The sequence below is a fragment of the Dendrobates tinctorius genome, unplaced genomic scaffold (assembly GCF_039654945.1).
Source record: "Dendrobates tinctorius isolate UK_male_01 unplaced genomic scaffold, ASM3965494v1 ptg000037l, whole genome shotgun sequence".
Taxonomy (NCBI): Eukaryota; Metazoa; Chordata; class Amphibia; order Anura; family Dendrobatidae; genus Dendrobates; species Dendrobates tinctorius.
Window position 1 is genome coordinate 26,008,891 of NW_027361705.1, and position 18,239 is coordinate 26,027,129.

At 50.7% G+C, this 18,239-nt stretch overlaps 1 protein-coding gene across 1 annotated transcript in view; it reads right to left on the bottom strand.

The window, feature by feature from the left end:
* The window catches only part of INCENP (inner centromere protein), an 87,927-nt gene extending 76,057 nt beyond the window's left edge, over positions 1-11,870 (bottom strand). The window contains exons 1-2 of the mRNA XM_073573958.1: positions 11,639-11,870; positions 329-473 (exon numbers count right to left, since the gene is read on the bottom strand). Coding sequence (XP_073430059.1) covers positions 329-465 — 137 coding nt within the window. The 5' untranslated portion in view covers positions 466-473; positions 11,639-11,870. The remainder of the gene's footprint in view (positions 1-328; positions 474-11,638) is intronic.
* Between the last annotated feature and the right edge of the window lie 6,369 nt (positions 11,871-18,239).

Genomic DNA, 18,239 nt, shown 5'->3' on the forward strand with positions numbered 1-18,239 from the left:
ACAAAAACCGCCGCTGAAAAATAGGTGCGGTTTCTGGGAAGGGATTCAGGTTTTTGTGCAGAAATTTTCTGCTACGTGTGCACATACCCTAAGCCTGCGGCAGCTTAATGGGCTTGTAAAGAAGCAAGTTTACAAAGTCTGTGCACAAAGTGGTGGTCCACTATATGCTCGAATCATTCACATGGTGAAATGTGCATAGAAAAAAACAATAATTGACCAGGAAACTGTGTGGTATGCTACCACTACGTGTATGGACACCCTAATATTTACTCTAAAACGAGGTTCACAAACTATTTGGAGTTACTTGTGATTCCACAGTTGAACTCACCTGCTGAACATCTTTTTAGCTGCCTCTTCTATTTCCAAGAGCCATACCATGTGCTTTATGTCTATACGATGAACAAAATCTTCTGTTTTGCGGGCACAAACCTGCAGAAGCTGTGACAAGCTCTCCGGATCGTTCATGGTGGCACCTGTACAAAGAGAAAAATATAGCTGCATTAAACTATGCCTCCAGCATCCTACAGGGCAATGTTATGCCTCCAGTTATGTAAAATAGGAAGAGAAAACCATCATTAAAAGGGACTGTCTACATAGAATAACTTTTCACACCAAGTACAGGTGTTTGGTGCATCAATTATATACACGTCCCCACCTGCTTGATTTTCTTCTATCTCCACCCTTCTCTGGCTCTATGATGCCAGAGCTGTCAAAGAAGAGGCAGGGAGGTGGAGTGAGCAAAAAACAAGAAGGTATGAAGGTGTAGTTAAAATCATTGGTCCTGATGTGAAGCACTGAGACTTCCTTTGAACAGTCATTTGGTGCTGACCGTTACTTAAAGATAGGCTGATAATATTAGATCGGTGGAGGTTTGGCTGTTTGTTCAATCTACGATGTTTGAAGAGGCCATGGTGCCCCAGGTTTGCAAGTCCCCCTTATTATCAGGCACAGATCCATGCATTTAGTAATGTCGGTGCTTGGCATCACAAATTACTACAGCCTTGTCCTATTCGAGTTAATAGACCTGAGCCCTAATAACAGGGAGCTCATACCATTAAGTACAGAGCTGTACAAGGAAGAGGACCAGGATCTTCGGCTATGTGCACACGGTGCGGATTCTGCTGCGGATCCGCAGCGATTTGGCCCTGCGGATTCGCAGCAGAACTGCAGGTGATGTACAGTACCATTCTAGCCTATGGAAAATTGAAACCGCTGTGCAGACTTTTCCACGCGGTTTTGCTTGCGGTTTCAAATTCACAGAAAGAATTGACATGTCATTCTTTTCTGCTGATTCCGCTGCGGTTTGCCATCTCCGCCATTGTGGAGGTGATAAACCGCAAGACCTGCGGATTGTGCAAAATCTACGGGTTAATCCGCACCGTGAGGACATAGCCTTACTGTAGTGCTATGGCCACCTCTGAAAGTTTTTCAATGAGAATGAGGAAAGAAGAAAAAAAAAAAAAAAAAAAAAAAAAAAAAAAAAAAAGCAAACAAACCTGTTAAATCAGAAAATGCTCATCAACCCGAGTGCACAGTTCCTTTCTGAGCGCACAAGGTGGTGCAAGTATAGTGAAACATACATAGGGACATATGAAACGAACATAAGCAACAACTGTGGACTAATTTCAGGATGTTGGTAAAACAATAGTAGGTAATAAAAGATAATCTTAAACGCCAAGTCACTTGTGTATCTTTACCCATCTCGAATGATGTAAACAATCAACACAGACAACACAAAAATGAAATAAAGTCCACCATAGACATGTAGCTCATACTCCATGATTTTCTGATATTTTAAAAAGGAGTTGTCCACTACTAGGGCAAACTCTTCTCGATCTGAACGTTTAGCACCGATAAAAACACTTAAAAACTCCCTTCCCGTTACAGCACTCACGGTCCTGGGGCTCTTGTGCGGCTGTTATGACATGTGAGCCCTGTGTACAATCAGCGCTGGGGTAACTGGCCTGCCTTCAGACAAATCGATCATCAACAGGAAGCCAAGCCTGTGGCTGCTCTCCGACCTCCTCTTGGTTTTCGATTTGTCCGAGGGCAGAGACAGTGACACCAGTACTGATTGGGCACAAGGGTCACACGTGTCATAACAGCCGCACAAGAGCCCCAGGAATGTGTGTGCCGACACCACTGGAACGGGAGGCGAGTGACTAATTTTAATGGCGCCAAACATTCAGATCGAGGTGTTGTTCTAGTAGTGAACAACCTCTTTAAAAGAGGGATTTTGGGTTCTTAGTGTAAAATCTCTTTCTTGGAGCCTTCATTGGGGGACACAGATGACCATGGATGTATGCTGCTACTGCTAGGAGGCTGACACTATGCAAAACAAGAAACTTAGCTCCTCCCCGGCAGTATACACCCACCGACGGGCACCAAGCACCTCAGTTGGTGAAAAAAGCAGTAGGAGAAGCAACCAAAAACCATAAACATATGTACCAACTCAACAAGGGACTCTCAGACCCAACACGGTACTACTTAAACAGGGAGGGTGCTGTGTCCCCCAATGAAGGCTACAAGAAAGAGATTTTACGGTAAGAACCCAAAATCCCTCTTTATCGCCTTATTGGGGGACACAGATGACCATGGGACGTTCCAAAGCAGTCCCGAGGGTGGGAACAGCAATAAAGGAACGAAATAAGGAAGGGCTTAGGTCGGTCGATGCGCCACCGCCGCCTGCAGAACCTTACTACCAAGAGCTGCATCAGAGGAGGCCTGGGTATGAACCCTGTAGAACCTCGCAAAGGTGTGCAAAGACGACCAGGTCGCAGCCCTGCAGAGTTGTAAGGCCGAAGCCTGGTGCCGCACAGCCCAAGAAGCCCCTACAGCCCGGGTGGAGTGGGCTTTCACCCCCGGAGGGGGCCGTTTCTCCTGAAGACGGTAGGCTTCCAGGATGGTAGACTGAATCCAACGAGCAATTGTGGATTTGGAAGCTGGAAGACCTTTCCGGCGACCCTCAGAAATGACAACCAAGGAATCAGATTGGCGAAAGGAAGCGGTCCTGGCAAGGTAAACACGCAAGGCTCTCACTACATCCAGGTTGTGGAGCGACTTTTCCAGAGGATGAGCAGGCGCAGGACAAAACGATGGAAGGACGATATCTTCGTTAATGTTAAAAGGGGGATACCACTTTCGGAAGGAAAGAAGGAACTGGCCTGAGAACAACCTTATCTTGGTGGAGGATAAGGTAAGGAGAACGACAGGATAAGGCCGCCAACTCAGAAACTCTCCTGATGGATGTAATGGCGATTAGAAAAGCCACCTTCCATGAAAGAAAAGACAGGGATATCCTGAATCGGCTCGAACGGCGCCTTCTGGAGAGCGCCAAGAACAAGATTGAGATCCCATGGATCTATCGGAGAACGACGAGGAGGAGCCACATGGGCGACTCCTTGGAGAAAAGTCTTCACTTGCGGCAAGGAAGCTAGATCCGTCTGGAAAAGGATTGCTAGGGCAGATACCTGGCGTTTGAGAGTACTGAGGGATAGGCCCGCATCCAAGCCGGATTGGAGGAAACCAAGAATGGGAGGAATTGAGAATGATAGTGGAAAAACATCGTTTTCGTCACACCAACGAAAAAAGGCCTTCCAGTACCTATGGTAAATGCGGGAGGAAGCCGGCTTCCGAGCCTTAATCAAGGTCTGAATGACCCGGTTGGAAAACCCTGATTCCTTCAGAATCGCGGCCTCAACGGCCATGCCGTTAAACTCAGAGACTGAGAACTCTGGTGGTAAAGGGGACCTTGCGAGAGAAGATCTGGACGGTCTGGAAGCCTCCAGGGGACGTCCGTGAGCATGTTCACCAGCTCCGCGTACCAAGGGCGTCTCGGCCAGTCTGGAGCCACTAAGATGACCGGGATGCCCTCTGACTTTATCTTTTTGACCACTCTTGGGATCAGGGCAAGCGGAGGAAACAGGTAAGGTAGGTGGAACTGGGGAGCACGGAATTACTAGGGCGTCGTAACAGACGGCTAATGGATCCCTGGACCTGGCTACAAAGTGAGGAACCTTGTTGTTCATCCGAGAGGCCATGAGATCGACGTCCGGGGTGCCCCACCGCTGGCATATCTGACTGAAGACTGTGGGATGAAGGGACCATTCGCCTGTCGCTAGACCTTGGCGACTCAAGAAGTCGGCTGCCCAGTTTTCCACCCCTGGAATGTGAACGGCGGAAATTGCCGGCACGTGACGCTCTGCCCAGCGGAGAATCCTTGCCACTTCTGACATCACCTGCCTGCTGCGAGTATCGCCCTGGTGGTTTATGTATGCCACGGCCGTGGCGTTGTCCGACTGAATGCGGACCGGTTTGCCTACGAGAAGATGCTGCCAACGAATGAGAGCGAGGAAGATTGCCCTGATCTCCAGAAGGTTGATGGGCAGAAGAGTCTCCTGGGGGTTCCAACGTCCTTGGGCCGTTCTCTGATAGTAGACCGCTCCCCATCCTAGGAGACTGGCATCGGTGGTGATGACCTGCCACCGAGGCGGGAGAAAGGATCTTCCGGAGAACTGACGCCGACAACGTCCACCAAGTCAGCGATTGTTTGACTCTGAGCGGAAGAAGAATGGGGCGATCCAGAGAAAACGAGGTCTTGTCCCAGACTGACAGGAGGAACAGTTGGAGAGGGCGAGAGTGGAATTGTGCAAATGGCACTGCTTCCATAGAGGCCATCATCTTCCCCAGGACTCATGCAGGACCGAAGGGACATGATCCTCGAGCGCCGAAGGGACTGGATCCCCTTGCGAAGGGTTGAAAACTTGTCCCTCGGTAGGAACACTCGGGCTAGATTCGTATCTAACTCCATGCCCAAAAAGGTCAGACGCTGGGTAGGGCGCAGAGTGGACTTGTCCTTGTTGACTATCCATCCCAGGCGTCTGAGGGCATCCAAGGTTATGTGAAGACAGTCTTGGCGGGACGAGCCCTTGATCAGGAGATCGTCCAGGTAAGGGATGATAAGAATCCCTCTGGATCGAAGGATGGCCATGACTGTTGCCATCACCTTTGTGAAGACACGAGGGGTGGAGGCTAGGCCGAAGGGAAGGGCCGCGAACTGATGATTGTTCTGAATCGCAAAGCGGAGGTATCTCTGATGCCGCCGAGAAATGGGGATGTGGAGGTAGGCATCCTGTATGTCCACCGAGCAGAGAAACTCTCCGGGCTCCATCGAGGCTATTACCGAACGCAGAGACTCCATCTTGAAGTGGCGGATCTTCACGTGGCGATTGAGCAGCTTGAGGTCCAAAATTGGACGAAGAGAGCCATCCTTTCACGGGACTACAAAGAGATTCGAGTAGAACCCTAACAACTGCTCGTTTGTAGGAACGGGAACGATGACCCCGGCGGAAAGGAGAGAGGAGACGGCCTGAAGGAACCCTGGAACCTGAGATCGCTGTTTTGGGGTTCGAGACAGACAAACGACTGTTTGGGAGGGAAGAAAACTCGATTTTGTATCCGGATGTGATGATTTCCCTGACCCAAGCGTCGTCGACAACGGATAGCCACGCATCCTTGAAAAAGGAAAGTCTGCCTCCCACCCTAGAAAGCTTTCCAGGTGGGGGTGACCCGTCACTTAGATGAAAACCTTCCGGATCGAGAGCCTGAGGACCTGGAAGGCTGACCCCTGGATCTCCAGCGAGGGGCCGGCTTATACGATGGCTTTCTCCGGTCACTGGAAGCAGTGTTCCGGTCCTGCTGGGATGAACCGTCTGTGGGAGAGACGGGGCGAAAGGACCTAAAAGGCCGAGAAACCTTCTTGTTAAAGAACCTCTTAGGGCGGGACTGGGTAAGGGAAGTGCTCTTTCCACCAGTGGCATCCGAGATTATCTGATCCAGCTTAGCACCAAAGAGCCTAGTGCCGTGAAATGCCAGGATGGTGAGCGACTTCTCCAACCAAAGAATGCGGCGTACGGCCACAATGTTGCTGTTAGCTCTAGCTACGCACCCTGCCGCGTCCAAGGAGGCGGCCAGAAGGTACTTGCCTGCATGATTAATTTGGTCTGCTAAATCTGCCAGCTCGTCCTGAGGAGCTGCCGCTGAAGTGCCCCTGCGCAGAATTTTTGCCCAAGCCGAAATGACTTTCGCCACCCAAGCGGATGCGAAGATAGGGCAGAGGGATGCACCGGATGCCTCAAAGATAGACTTAGCCAACGACTCTATTTGCCTGTCTGATGGGTCCTTAAGAGAAGCTCCGTCCGGAAGGGAAAGAACCGTCTTAGAGGAAATCCGAGAAACTGGTGGATCTACCTCGGGAGCTTTGGTCCATTTCGTGACTAGAACCGCATCGAAGGGATAAAGTACATCTAAGTACTTGCGGCCTGAGAAACGTTTCTCAGGATGTTGCCAGTGATTGGCTAAGGAAGTGTCGAAATCTTTATTAGGAAAGGTTCGAGATGGAGGTCTCGCCTTCTTAAGGGAAACAGAGCATTCCTGAGGGGGGGCCTTATCCTCCTTTATCTTGAGTATTTGGTATATAGCCGATATGAGACTACCTACCATCTCCCGAGTTCTAGCTATGTCGTCCGCCTCCGAGTCTGATTCAGATTGTGAATCCTCGTCTGACCCAGGATTGTCTGCCGATGAGGGAGACGAGGAGCGTAGCCTGAGAGAAGCGGAGGGACCCTGCGAACCGGAAGAAGAGCCAGACAGGACCCGCTTCCTAGAGCCCCTACCTGGTCTGTCCGTCTGAGGGCCACGGTCCGGTGCTGTCGACTCACTATGCGAGGCGGTCGGTGCACAGGTGACTGCAGATAACTGAGGTAACCGCTCTAAGACCTGGACCAGCGATTGAGACACCTTTGTCAGCTCAGAAACTGACTGAGACATCGCCACGGCCCACTCAGTGGGTGGGGTGGTCTCCGCCCGGGGTTCGGAGTGCTCCTGAGGGGCAGACATGGTGGAAGGGCTGCAGGACGGGCAGAGGGGAGACGACTGACCCGAAGCCCACTTCTTTTTATAGCGCGCGCAGGCGTAGTGAGTAGCGGTGGGTCTGGAGCAGAAAGCCCTTGCAGGGTTGGGCATAAGTCTCAGTGGTAGAAAACACTACCTGAGGAAAAACTGCTGGGGTGAAGCTAAGTTAGGCGTCAGGGATATTCAGCATCTAGCCTACCGAGGTTCAGAAGAAACTAGCGATGTGTCCCCAAGGCAAGGTCCGGAGAGAAGGCGGAAGAAGCTCGGCAATTCAGGAAGGAACGCTGGCGGTGGGCGGAGCTAAGCCACCGCACCGCACGATTGGCTGAGACCCTAGTGGGGAGGGGTGCGGTTAAAGACACTGACAGGGCTCAAATGAAAGCAGCCCTGAGATAGGCTGTAGAAGCGCGCGAAGGGAGAGGGAGGACCGCTTTTGAAAATGAAAGCGCTCCCTCAGCTTTCACTAGCGACGGCGCGCCCGGGCTCCCTGCGGGCTGAACACTGAGAACCGGGAGCGCTGACAGAGGAAGCGCAGCCCCCCCCCCGCCGGACCCCCCCCCCCCTCGCGACAGGAGGGACGCGCGCCTGTCAGGGCGCTGGGTCAAAAGAGCGGGGAATTCAAACAGGAGGAGCCCCAGCGCTGAGGTACTCTGCTGTACGTGATTGAATGTGGTCCTTGATTGGTCTGTGAGCGCAGGGATGCAGGGAACATTCAGACAGGCTTACCTGATGTCCCTGAAGAGGCTGACCACAGGGGCCCACGATAGAGCGCAGGCCGCTGGGAGAGACGATCCTCAGTACCCACACCAGCCGTATGGCGCAGAAGACGGCTCCAATCCCCATGTCAGGGGAAACGTCACCGAAGCGACCGCCGTCTTCCTCTCAGCCCTGTCCTGGGAGAGGGATGAGGAGGGGAATCGGCAAGGACCAGACACCTATCCATGGACCCTAGCACCCGAAGGTGATAGGGAAAGGTCCTGCCTGCGGGCCTGAGAGTTGCGATGTGGGCAATACCACATTGCTCGCTCAGCCGCATTAATAGGAAAAGCAGGATGAACTCACATCCCGTTTCCTGATGCTGTATCTGGAAAAGAAAGGGGAAATCATTAAAAAACACAACTAAAACTTGAAAAGAAAAGGATTAAATGCGGATCTGGGGAGATCCCGGTCCGCCTCCTACAGACACTAAGCACAAACTGAGGTGCTTGGTGCCTGTCGGTGGGTGTATACTGCCGGGGAGGAGCTAAGTTTCTTGTTTTGCATAGTGTCAGCCTCCTAGCAGCAGCAGCATACACCCATGGTCATCTGTGTCCCCCAATAAGGCGATAAAGAAAGGGGTTTTACTATAATCAAAGATTATCGGTTATCTACATGATCGGGGATACACATCTGATCAGTGGGTGTCCAACCACTCATACCAAGAACTTTCCATGCATGACCACCGCTACATTAAGTGTCTATAGGATATAGTTGGACTCTTTTTTGACAGTATCAGAGTAGAGTAGTTGTCTTTACTGCTTCAGTCACAAAAGGTGACAACAGTGATTGTAGGGATTCCAAAAACCACTTTCCTATGGATAAGTGATTACCGTACGTTTGATTAAGGGATGGGAAAAAAAAAAAAAAAAAACAACAACTTTAAAATGGGGTTGTCCACTACTAAATCAATCCCTTCTTGATCTAAAGGTTTGGCCCAAATAAAATAAATAAAAAAGTCTATACTCCACATCTCATGCTGATGCCGTTCCAGCAGTGTCGGTACTCGCTCTCACAGGGCTTGCTGTGACAGGTGAGCCTGATGTGTCACAACAACCGCACGGGATCCCTGGGAGAGTAAATGCATACATCGCTGGAATGGCGCCACCACGGGAGAAGAGTATAGGCTTTTTTATTTTATCAGCCAAATGTGGGGTATGAGAAGGGGTTGTCCAAGTTGTGGACAACTTCTTTAAGGCTGAGTTCACACGTGGCGTTTTTTTCGCGTTTCCGCGGCAGTTTTAACCGCGCGATTTTGCCACGAAAACGTGAAAAATAAGCATGCCATGCATTCCTATGCGATTCCGCAATGCTGTGCTAATGCTGCGGTTTTTACCGCGGCGGAATCGCTTCGCGGTAAAAACCGCAGCATGCTCATTAATTTGCGGAATCGCGGCGATCCCGCACCCATAGGAATGCATTGTTCCGCTTATTTCCCGCATGTGGCTGTGTACACCATGCGGAAAGTAAGCAGAACAATTGCAGATGGTACCCACGGTCCGGAGGAGAGGAGACTGTCCTCCGGGCTTTGGGTACCATATCCCTGTAAAAAATAGAATTTAAAATAAAAAATATTGTTATTCTCACCCTCCGACGTCCCGCGCAGCCTTCCCGCTTCTCTTCACGCTCCCGTTCCCAGTAGTCCTTTGCGAAAATGCCCACGATGGCGTCCGATCTCGCGGGATCGCGAAGTCTCGCGGTAATTCGCGAGACGTCGCGTTCCCGCAAGAACTGACGTCATCGCGGGCATTTTCGCAAAGGACTACTGGGAACGCCTGCGCGGGACGTCGGAAGGTAAGAATAACACTTTTTTTTTTTTTTACATTCTATCTTTTACTACTGATGCCGCATAGGCAGCCTCAGTAGTAAAAAGTTGGTCACACTCGTCAAACACTATGTTTGACGAGTGTGACCAACCTGTCAATCAGTTCTCCAAGCGATGCTACAGATCGCTCGGAGAACGCTAGCATTTTGCAAGCTAAATACGCTTGCAAAATGCTAGTTTTTCCGCGGGAAAATCGCGGGAATTTAAAATGCGATTTTCCCGCGGACTGGAATTCCGGAATTCTCGCGGTAATTTCCGCGAGAGTTCCGGTACGTGTGCACTTAGCCTAAAGAGAACCTGTCAGCAGCATTTCACTAAGTACAGACATGGACATATTGGCACTGTCAAACTGATTAAAAGGATACCATCATGTGAAGAAATCCAAGAGCTCAATCTGCGCAAGCACCGCCCGCGACAATGATGGCAGCTCTGTATAACCCCACCACTGAATGTGTACACTGCGCATAGGCAGAAAGCTGCCAACAGGGTTATATAGAGAGCTCAACGTTCACTGATCTAATAGATCGGCTGCAGATAAAACAGGGATGGTATCAAAAGTGCACCAAGAAGCTCAGTAAGTGATATCACTGGAATCAAGGTCTCTGCCCCTACATTATGGTGCTGTCAGATGAGGTAGCAAAAACATGGTGAAATTCCCTTTAAATGGTTTGGGCTTTTGTGCATGTACCCTGGCATTTACAGCTGCTGCCAGGACAGCCGGGGACTAGTGAACATTAGGAGAACCTCACTGTCACTACATTGTTAAATAAAGCAGCGCATAGTGCAAACAACTGCAGGTCAGGTGCCCCCCACAAATAAATAATAGATGGCATACATAGGTTCACATCTCCCACAGTCCAAAGAGAAACATTTGGTTTTGTCAAATCCATAGTGTAAATCATACAAAATAACCAAACCTGAGACCATAGAAGAGGAGACGGGACGTGCAGCACTGCAGAGGCGCATTGGGTCACATACAGATGGTAAGGAGTGCAGAAACGCGCAGTGCGCACTGCTCCCAGCTGCAGGCGCCTCACCCCAGACACACTGCGCGGCCCACCGGCGCCTCACCCCAGACACACTGCGCGGCCCACCGGCGCCTCACCCCAGAGACACTGCGCGGCCCACCGGCGCCTCACCCCAGACACACTGCGCGGCCCACCGGCGCCTCACCCCAGACACACTGCGCGGCCCACCGGCGCCTCACCCCAGACACACTGCGCGGCCCACCGGCGCCTCACCCCAGACACACTGCGCGGCCCACCGGCGCCTCACCCCAGACACACTGCGCGGCCCACCGGCGCCTCACCCCAGACACACTGCGCGGCCCACCGGCGCCTCACCCCAGACACACTGCGCGGCCCACCGGCGCCTCACCCCAGACACACTGCGCGGCACACCGGCGCCTCACCCCAGACACACTGCGCGGCACACCGGCGCCTCACCCCAGACACACTGCGCGGCACACCGGCGCCTCACCCCAGACACACTGCGCGGCACACCGGCGCCTCACCTCAGACACACTGCGCGGCACACCGGCGCCTCACCTCAGACACACTGCGCGGCACACCGGCGCCTCACCTCAGACACACTGCGCGGCACACCGGCGCCTCACCTCAGACACACTGCGCGGCACACCGGCGCCTCACCTCAGACACACTGCGCGGCACACCGGCGCCTCACCTCAGACACACTGCGCGGCACACCGGCGCCTCACCTCAGACACACTGCGCGGCACACCGGCGCCTCACCTCAGACACACTGCGCGGCACACCGGCGCCTCACCTCAGACACACTGCGCGGCACACCGGCGCCTCACCTCAGACACACTGCGCGGCACACCGGCGCCTCACCTCAGACACACTGCGCGGCACACCGGCGCCTCACCTCAGACACACTGCGCGGCACACCGGCGCCTCACCTCAGACACACTGCGCGGCACACCGGCGCCTCACCTCAGACACACTGCGCGGCACACCGGCGCCTCACCTCAGACACACTGCGCGGCACACCGGCGCCTCACCTCAGACACACTGCGCCACCACTCACACCTGCCCGAGAACAGCGGCTGACCACAATGGAAACCACAGGACGAAACGCTTATCTCCCGCCACAGGTGAGGATAACCAAGGTGCGGCTCCTCACCTCTCCCGGGTCCGGTGTCACACGCGTCTTTCCTCCCGTGTCCCTGCTTCCCCGGCACGGCAGACGCTCTCTCCTCTCCCGCTTAAACCGTTCAAATGGTTCAAATCCTAACGGCTGTAGCCGGAGGTGCCGTGACGTCAGCAGGAGGAGCTATAGGGAGCCATAGAGTCGCGCAGCATGGAGCTAGAAGGTCGTAAGAGAAGAATGCGCGCCAGTCACGTGATAAAGCGCTGTCACTGTCAGCTTGTGGACTTGTTCTAGTCAGCGCCTGTCCCAAGGGGCATGACGAGACCAGACCACATGTCTGTGCAGGTCATGGCGAATGGCGTGTGTTAGCGGTGTCTGTGGGATATTATACCGGGAGTGACCGGACTGCACACTGAGCAGCTGCGCAGCAGGCTCAATAGCCGGCTACTAGTGTTGGGCCATGTTCACAGGTTCAGTATTTGGTCATTTTTTTACCTCATAATTTGTAATCCAAACCCAGGAGTGGAACAATCAGAGGAAAAGCATGATAGAAACACGTCACCATTTCTGGATTTATCACCCTCTCCTGGTTTGGGCTTACAAATACTGAGGTCAAATACGGAGCATGGCTTACTATTCATCGTGGCATGTATGACCATAGGCGTGTCGACCACTCTCGCGCCGAGCCTGTGCGGCTGGTGGGGTCTGCAGACTATCATTGGATGTGCTTCTGCTGCTGCACGGTCAGTTGAAGTGTAGGATGAGGGCTCATTCCCACTTGCGATAAAATCGGACAAATGCAATACGATAAAAAACCAGATAGAATTCCTACCGCACCAATGTTATTCTATGTTGTGTGTTCATCTGTGTTTTCTTTCCAGCTCAGATCACAATCGGACTGGGAAAAAACAGGAGCATGCTGCAATTGTAATTGGAAATCGGATCGCATCCCACAATAAAAGTCAATGGATGTGAGAAAAAAAATCACAAAGCACTCGGTCCAGGCGATTGCTGTCCGATGTTTACACACCGATCGCATCGGAAAAGTCGGTAATTCATATGCGGGTACAGTAAAATCATACTGACAGGTTAGAATAGATACACATAGAATACATGTCAGTGACACACACACATATGTATTTGACGTGCCCACCAGGGCCGTGGGGTACCCGGAATCGGACCGGATAGTTCTATGGGGGAGGTCACGGGGCTGTGATCCGTTTCCGTGGCCCTGGCCGTGACATAAAAATATAGAGGAAAGTTATGTGGTGTTTAATCGTGACACCACCCGTGGTGTTCGGCAATGGGCGGCCGACGCTGCGGTTTTGGTCCACTGGAGCTAATGGTGACGCAGCAAAGATGGTTCAGCTCTCCATGGGTAGAGCGGGGCACCAGGGCAAAAATATTTGAATGTTCAGTTGGTGGTGAACGTTGGAGTGCAGAGAATAAGTGAAGGACACAGAAAGGTGCAGTTTTCTTTACCTTTTACTTGAAAGTAGTTGCAATCTGGGGTACCACACTACAGATGACTGATGGAGTCTGGCTCGCCTGGAGGCATTCAGGGGATCCACCCTGCCAGGTGGGGTTGGGGACCTTCCTTCTGCGCTCTCTTTTTGGGGCCCTGCTGCTTGTAGCTAAGCTGCGGCCTTCTCCTGCGTCATGATTGCTAACCTGTATGGCAGACAGCGTGAGCCTATATCACAGGCCCTGTCTTCTTCACTGTCAGCCCCAAGCTCTTGGTCTGCTGCCTTGACTTCAGGTGTTCAGTGTGGCCAAGGAACTTGCAGTCCCCTGCACTACAGATTCGGCTGTCAGGGCGTACAGCTCCTGCCCAGCCAAGGACTCTGGCGTCCCTTTTTATCAGCGCTTCGCTCTGGGGTCAGCTATATGCAATTTTAGTTCCCCAGAGACCTTGTCTCTGCTCCTGTCCCTTCTCTCTCCACAGACCAACTCCAGCTGCCTTGTCATGAGCTCTAACTGCTCTTGTTTCTGTGACAACTCTTTTGTTTACGCTCTTAGCTGTCTTCTTACTGACTCCCCAACCCCACCTGCTGGCCAGAATTTATAAGGAAGCTCCCCTTTCTGGCTTGCAGCAGGAATTGTCATTTACACTGTGTTACCTGGCATGGGGACCCCCCTCCTGCCTCCAGTCATGACATCACCCCTTAGAGGGAAGCAATGTCACCGTAGCAACTGGACTCTGGGGTGCCACATTCCCCCCGGTGAAATTCAGTACTCCAGGACTGAGGTAACATAAGAAGAACTGTTAACAACAACAATAAATAAAAATCTACAAAGTCTTAAAAATGTAAAAATTATCAAAACCAATAAAAAATAAACAACACAGTTACTGCAGCGACCAGTCCTGACGCTGCCGTCCAGGAATTGTCTTTGTCCTTGTGCCTGGGGTTTGGTTGGTGAGAACCGCCTTAGCCCACTTTGTGTGTCGTCCCTGGGCGTGGCTACAGGGCACTCTGTAGATGGGCCTGGTTTTTCGGCAACGTCGGCGGCTTATTTTCAAAGCCAAGTTGGGGTAACTATTTACAAATAAAGTCCTGACCACGCATAGTCCTGTGGCCCAATTGTCCTTCAACTGGTTATTACAAATACTTAAAAAGTTCATACAGTAAGTCTCTGTAGGCTCTCATGCTTAATGGTTACAACTGTACATTCTTATTAACTTACTAGCTGAAGAGCCCGGCGCTGCCCGGGCATAGTAACTAACTACGGTTAGTTATAACAAATTATGATTATATCTAGATATATATATAAAGCTGAGTGTATAGCCCCGCCCACTCCGCATAGCCACATTCACTCTAATATCCCACATCATCCCATCAGCCAGAGCTACCGGACTACTACCCCTAATAACCCACATCATCCCATCAGCCAGAGCTACCGGACTACTACCCCTAATATCCCACGTCGTCCCGTCAGCCAGATCCACCGGACTACTACCCCTAATATCTCACATCATCCCGTCAGCCAGAGCCACCGGACTACTACCCCTACTATCCCACATCATCCCGTCAGCCAGAACCACCGAACTACTCCCCCTAATATCCCACATCATCCCGTCAGCCAGAGCCACCGGACTACTCCCCCTAATATCCCACATCATCCCGTCAGCCAGAGCTACCGGACTACTACCCCTAATATCCCACATCATCCCATCAGCCAGAGCCACTGGACTACTACCCCTAAATTCCAACATCATCCCGTCAGTCTGGTGTCAGAACCAGAGCGCTGAGTGGATTTGTCCTGACTTCCATACCAATGATCCCTTTAGTAGAAGCCTGGGGTGAGTATCATAGCGCTGAGGGATTTACCTTAACTTCCATACCGGAAATCCCTTTAAGAGAGGCCTGGGGTCAGTACCAAAGCGCAGAGTGGATTTGCCCTCACTTCCATACCGGGGATCCCTTTAAGCGGGGCCTTGGGTCAGAAGCAGAGCGCTGAGTGGATTTGCCCTCACTTCCATAACGGGGATCCCTTTAAGAGAGACTGGGATCATAACCAGAGCGCTGAGTGGATTTGCCGTGACTTGCATACCAATGATCCTTTAATAGAACCCTGGGGTCAGAATCAGAGCGTTGAGTGTTGTGAGTTCATTCTCCCCTTCACCTTTGATGTCTGATGAACTCCCTCTGCTGGTGAAGAGAGGTAGTGAAATTGATTGGGATGGAAAGAACCTGTCATCTGAACTGGTGGAGTGTGATTGGACATCTGGAATTTCTGAGTGGATATAAGGCAGCCGACGCCCTGCAGGGCTGCTGGTGATCCTTTCTGCTCTTGCATCCAGCTTAGTTCCTGTCTACTAAAAGCTAAGTTTTGCCCTGCTATTATTCCATGAGATTTTGTCTGGTTTCCTTAGTGTTTGTATTCAGCGAGTCCTGGTTGGGACTGGCTGAACTCCATTTTTGTCTCTGATCAGTTGATCTCTTTGCTCTGTTTTCAGAATATACCTGAGTGCTGATATAGTGATTTTGAAGTCTAGTGACTTCAGGGCCTTTTTCCCTATCAGACGGGACATTTTTGGTAGGGTTTTTTGCGGATTGCAGCCAGCATCTTTTCTGTCCTGTCCTATCTAGTTAGTTGGGCCCCATCGTTTGCTCAGCCTGTCTTTCTGTCTGTGTTTGTGTTTTCATCTGTTTTTCACCGACAATGCATGTTGGGGGCTGTCTATTGCTTTGGGGTCTGCTCTGGGGCAGTTTAGATTTCACCTTTCCTTCTTTAGGCTTATGTAGTTCTCCGGCTGTGACGAGGGGTCTAGGGCACCGTAGGAACCCCCCACGGCTACTGTTAGTTGTGGTGTATAGGATCAGGGGTCTGCAATCCGATAGCTACCAACCTCTCTGGTTTTCTGGACTTAGCTTGTAGTTTTGTTTTCTCCTCCTCCGGTGACTCATTCATAACAGAATCACCAGCCATACCGCAGATCCTAGGGTACTCAATAGCAGGAGAGAATTGTAAAAAAAAAAAAGTCAGAATTTTTTTTTTTTTTGTGCATATTTTTTCCTCTATATCTCTGAGGCCGTAGGGGGAATTTTTTCTCAATGGAGATTAAGCAATTGTCTGATCGTGTGGAGCAGCTTACTGCTGAAGTGCAGGGAATTTCCACCTATCTTGCTCATTCACATGCTGCTGAACCAAAGATCCCTACTCCTGATGTGTTTTTTGGGGATCGGTCTAAATTTCTGAATTTTAAGAATAATTGTAAATTATTTTTTGCCTTGAAGCCTAACTCATCGGGGAGCTCCGCGCAGCAGGTTAAAATTGTCATCTCTTTGCTGCGCGGCGATCCCCAGGATTGGGCGTTTTCTTTAAAACCTGATGATCCTATTCTGACTGATGTGAATGCATTTTTTCAGGCCTTGGGGTTGTGGTATGATGAACCTAATGCTATTGATCAGGCTGAAAAGGCCCTGTTGGCATTGAGCCAGGGTCAGGATTCTGCAGAGTTGTACTGTCAAAAATTCCGAAAGTGGGCGGTCCTTACTACCTGGAATGATGGTGCCTTGGCAGCTCTCTTTCGGAAGGGTTTGTCAGAAACCGTAAAAGATACTATGGTGGGATTTCCTGTTCCCTCTGGTCTTGACGATTCTATGTCATTAGCCATTCAGGTTGATCGGCGTTTGCGTGAACGCAAAACTGCACGAGAGGTGTTGCCATCTGTTGAACAAATGTCTGAACCTATGCAATGTGATAGAGTTTTGTCTAGGGCGCAACGTCAGGAGTTCAGAAGGCGTAATAAGCTGTGTTTTTTCTGTGGAGATGCCTCTCATATTATTTCTGTCTGCCCTAAACGAGAGAAACGTTTTGCACACACATTTGCTGTGGGTGGTGTTCAACCTAAGTTTCTTCTGGCAATTACTCTGATCTGCTCCCTGTCCACATTTTCTGCTAAGGCTTTTGTGGATTCGGGAGCAGCTCTGAACCTGATGGACTTGGATTTTGCTAAACGTTGTGGGTTTCCTATGACACCTCTGCGGACGCCTATCCCTTTGAGGGGTATTGATGCTACTCCTTTGGCGAAGAATAAACCTCAGTTTTGGACCCAGGTGGTAATGCGGGTCGCCCCAGACCATCAAGAAAATTGCAGATTTTTGGTGTTGCATAATTTGCATGATACCATCGTTCTGGGGTTTCCCTGGTTGCAAATCCATAATCCAGTTTTGGATTGGAAATCTGTGTCTGTGGTGAGTTGGGGTTGTCGGTGTGCCCTTAGTGACACTCCTATTTTCTCCACCTCTCCCCAGTCGCATGATGTTCCTGACTATTTGGCTGATTTTTATGATGTATTTAGTGAGAATGAGTCTGCGTCTTTGCCTCCTCATAGGAGTTATGACTGTGCAATTGAGCTGAGCCCTGGGTGTAAATCTCCCAAAGGGTCGACTTTTCAATTTATCTGTACCCGAGCACGAGGTTATGCGATCCTATATTAAGGAGTCGTTGGAGAAGGGTCATATTAGACCATCCTCTTCACCCTTAGGTGCTGGGTTTTTTTTTGTGGCCAAGAAAGATGGTTCATTAAGGCCTTGTATTGACTATCGTTCCCTCAACAAAATTACTGTTAAATATCAGTATCCGTTACCCCTGATTTCTGATCTATTCTCCAGAGTTAAAGGTGCTTGCTGGTTTACCAAGCTTGACCTCGGGGGCGTATAATCTTATTTGCATTAAGCAGGGGGATGAATGGAAGATGGCGTTTAATACTCCAGAGGGACATTTTGAGTACCTGGTGATGCCTTTTGGGCTCACTAATGCCCCTTCTGTCTTCCAGTGCTTCATGAATGATATTTTCTGAGACTTTGTGGATAAATTTTTGATCATCTATCTGGATGATATTTTGATCTTTTCCAGGGATTGGGACTCTCATGTGGAACATGTTCGGACTGTGTTCCGGATTTTGAGGGAGAATTCCCTGTATGTCAAGGGATCGAAATGCCTTTTTGGTGTACAGAGGATTTCATTTTTGGGATTTATTTTGTCTCCGTCAACTATTGAAATGGACCCGGCCAAGGTACAGGCCATTTATGATTGGGTTCAGCCCACTTCTTTGAAGGCTCTCCAGAAGTTTTTGGGTTCTGCTAATTTTTATCGTAAATTTATAGCTAATTTTTCTGGTATTGCC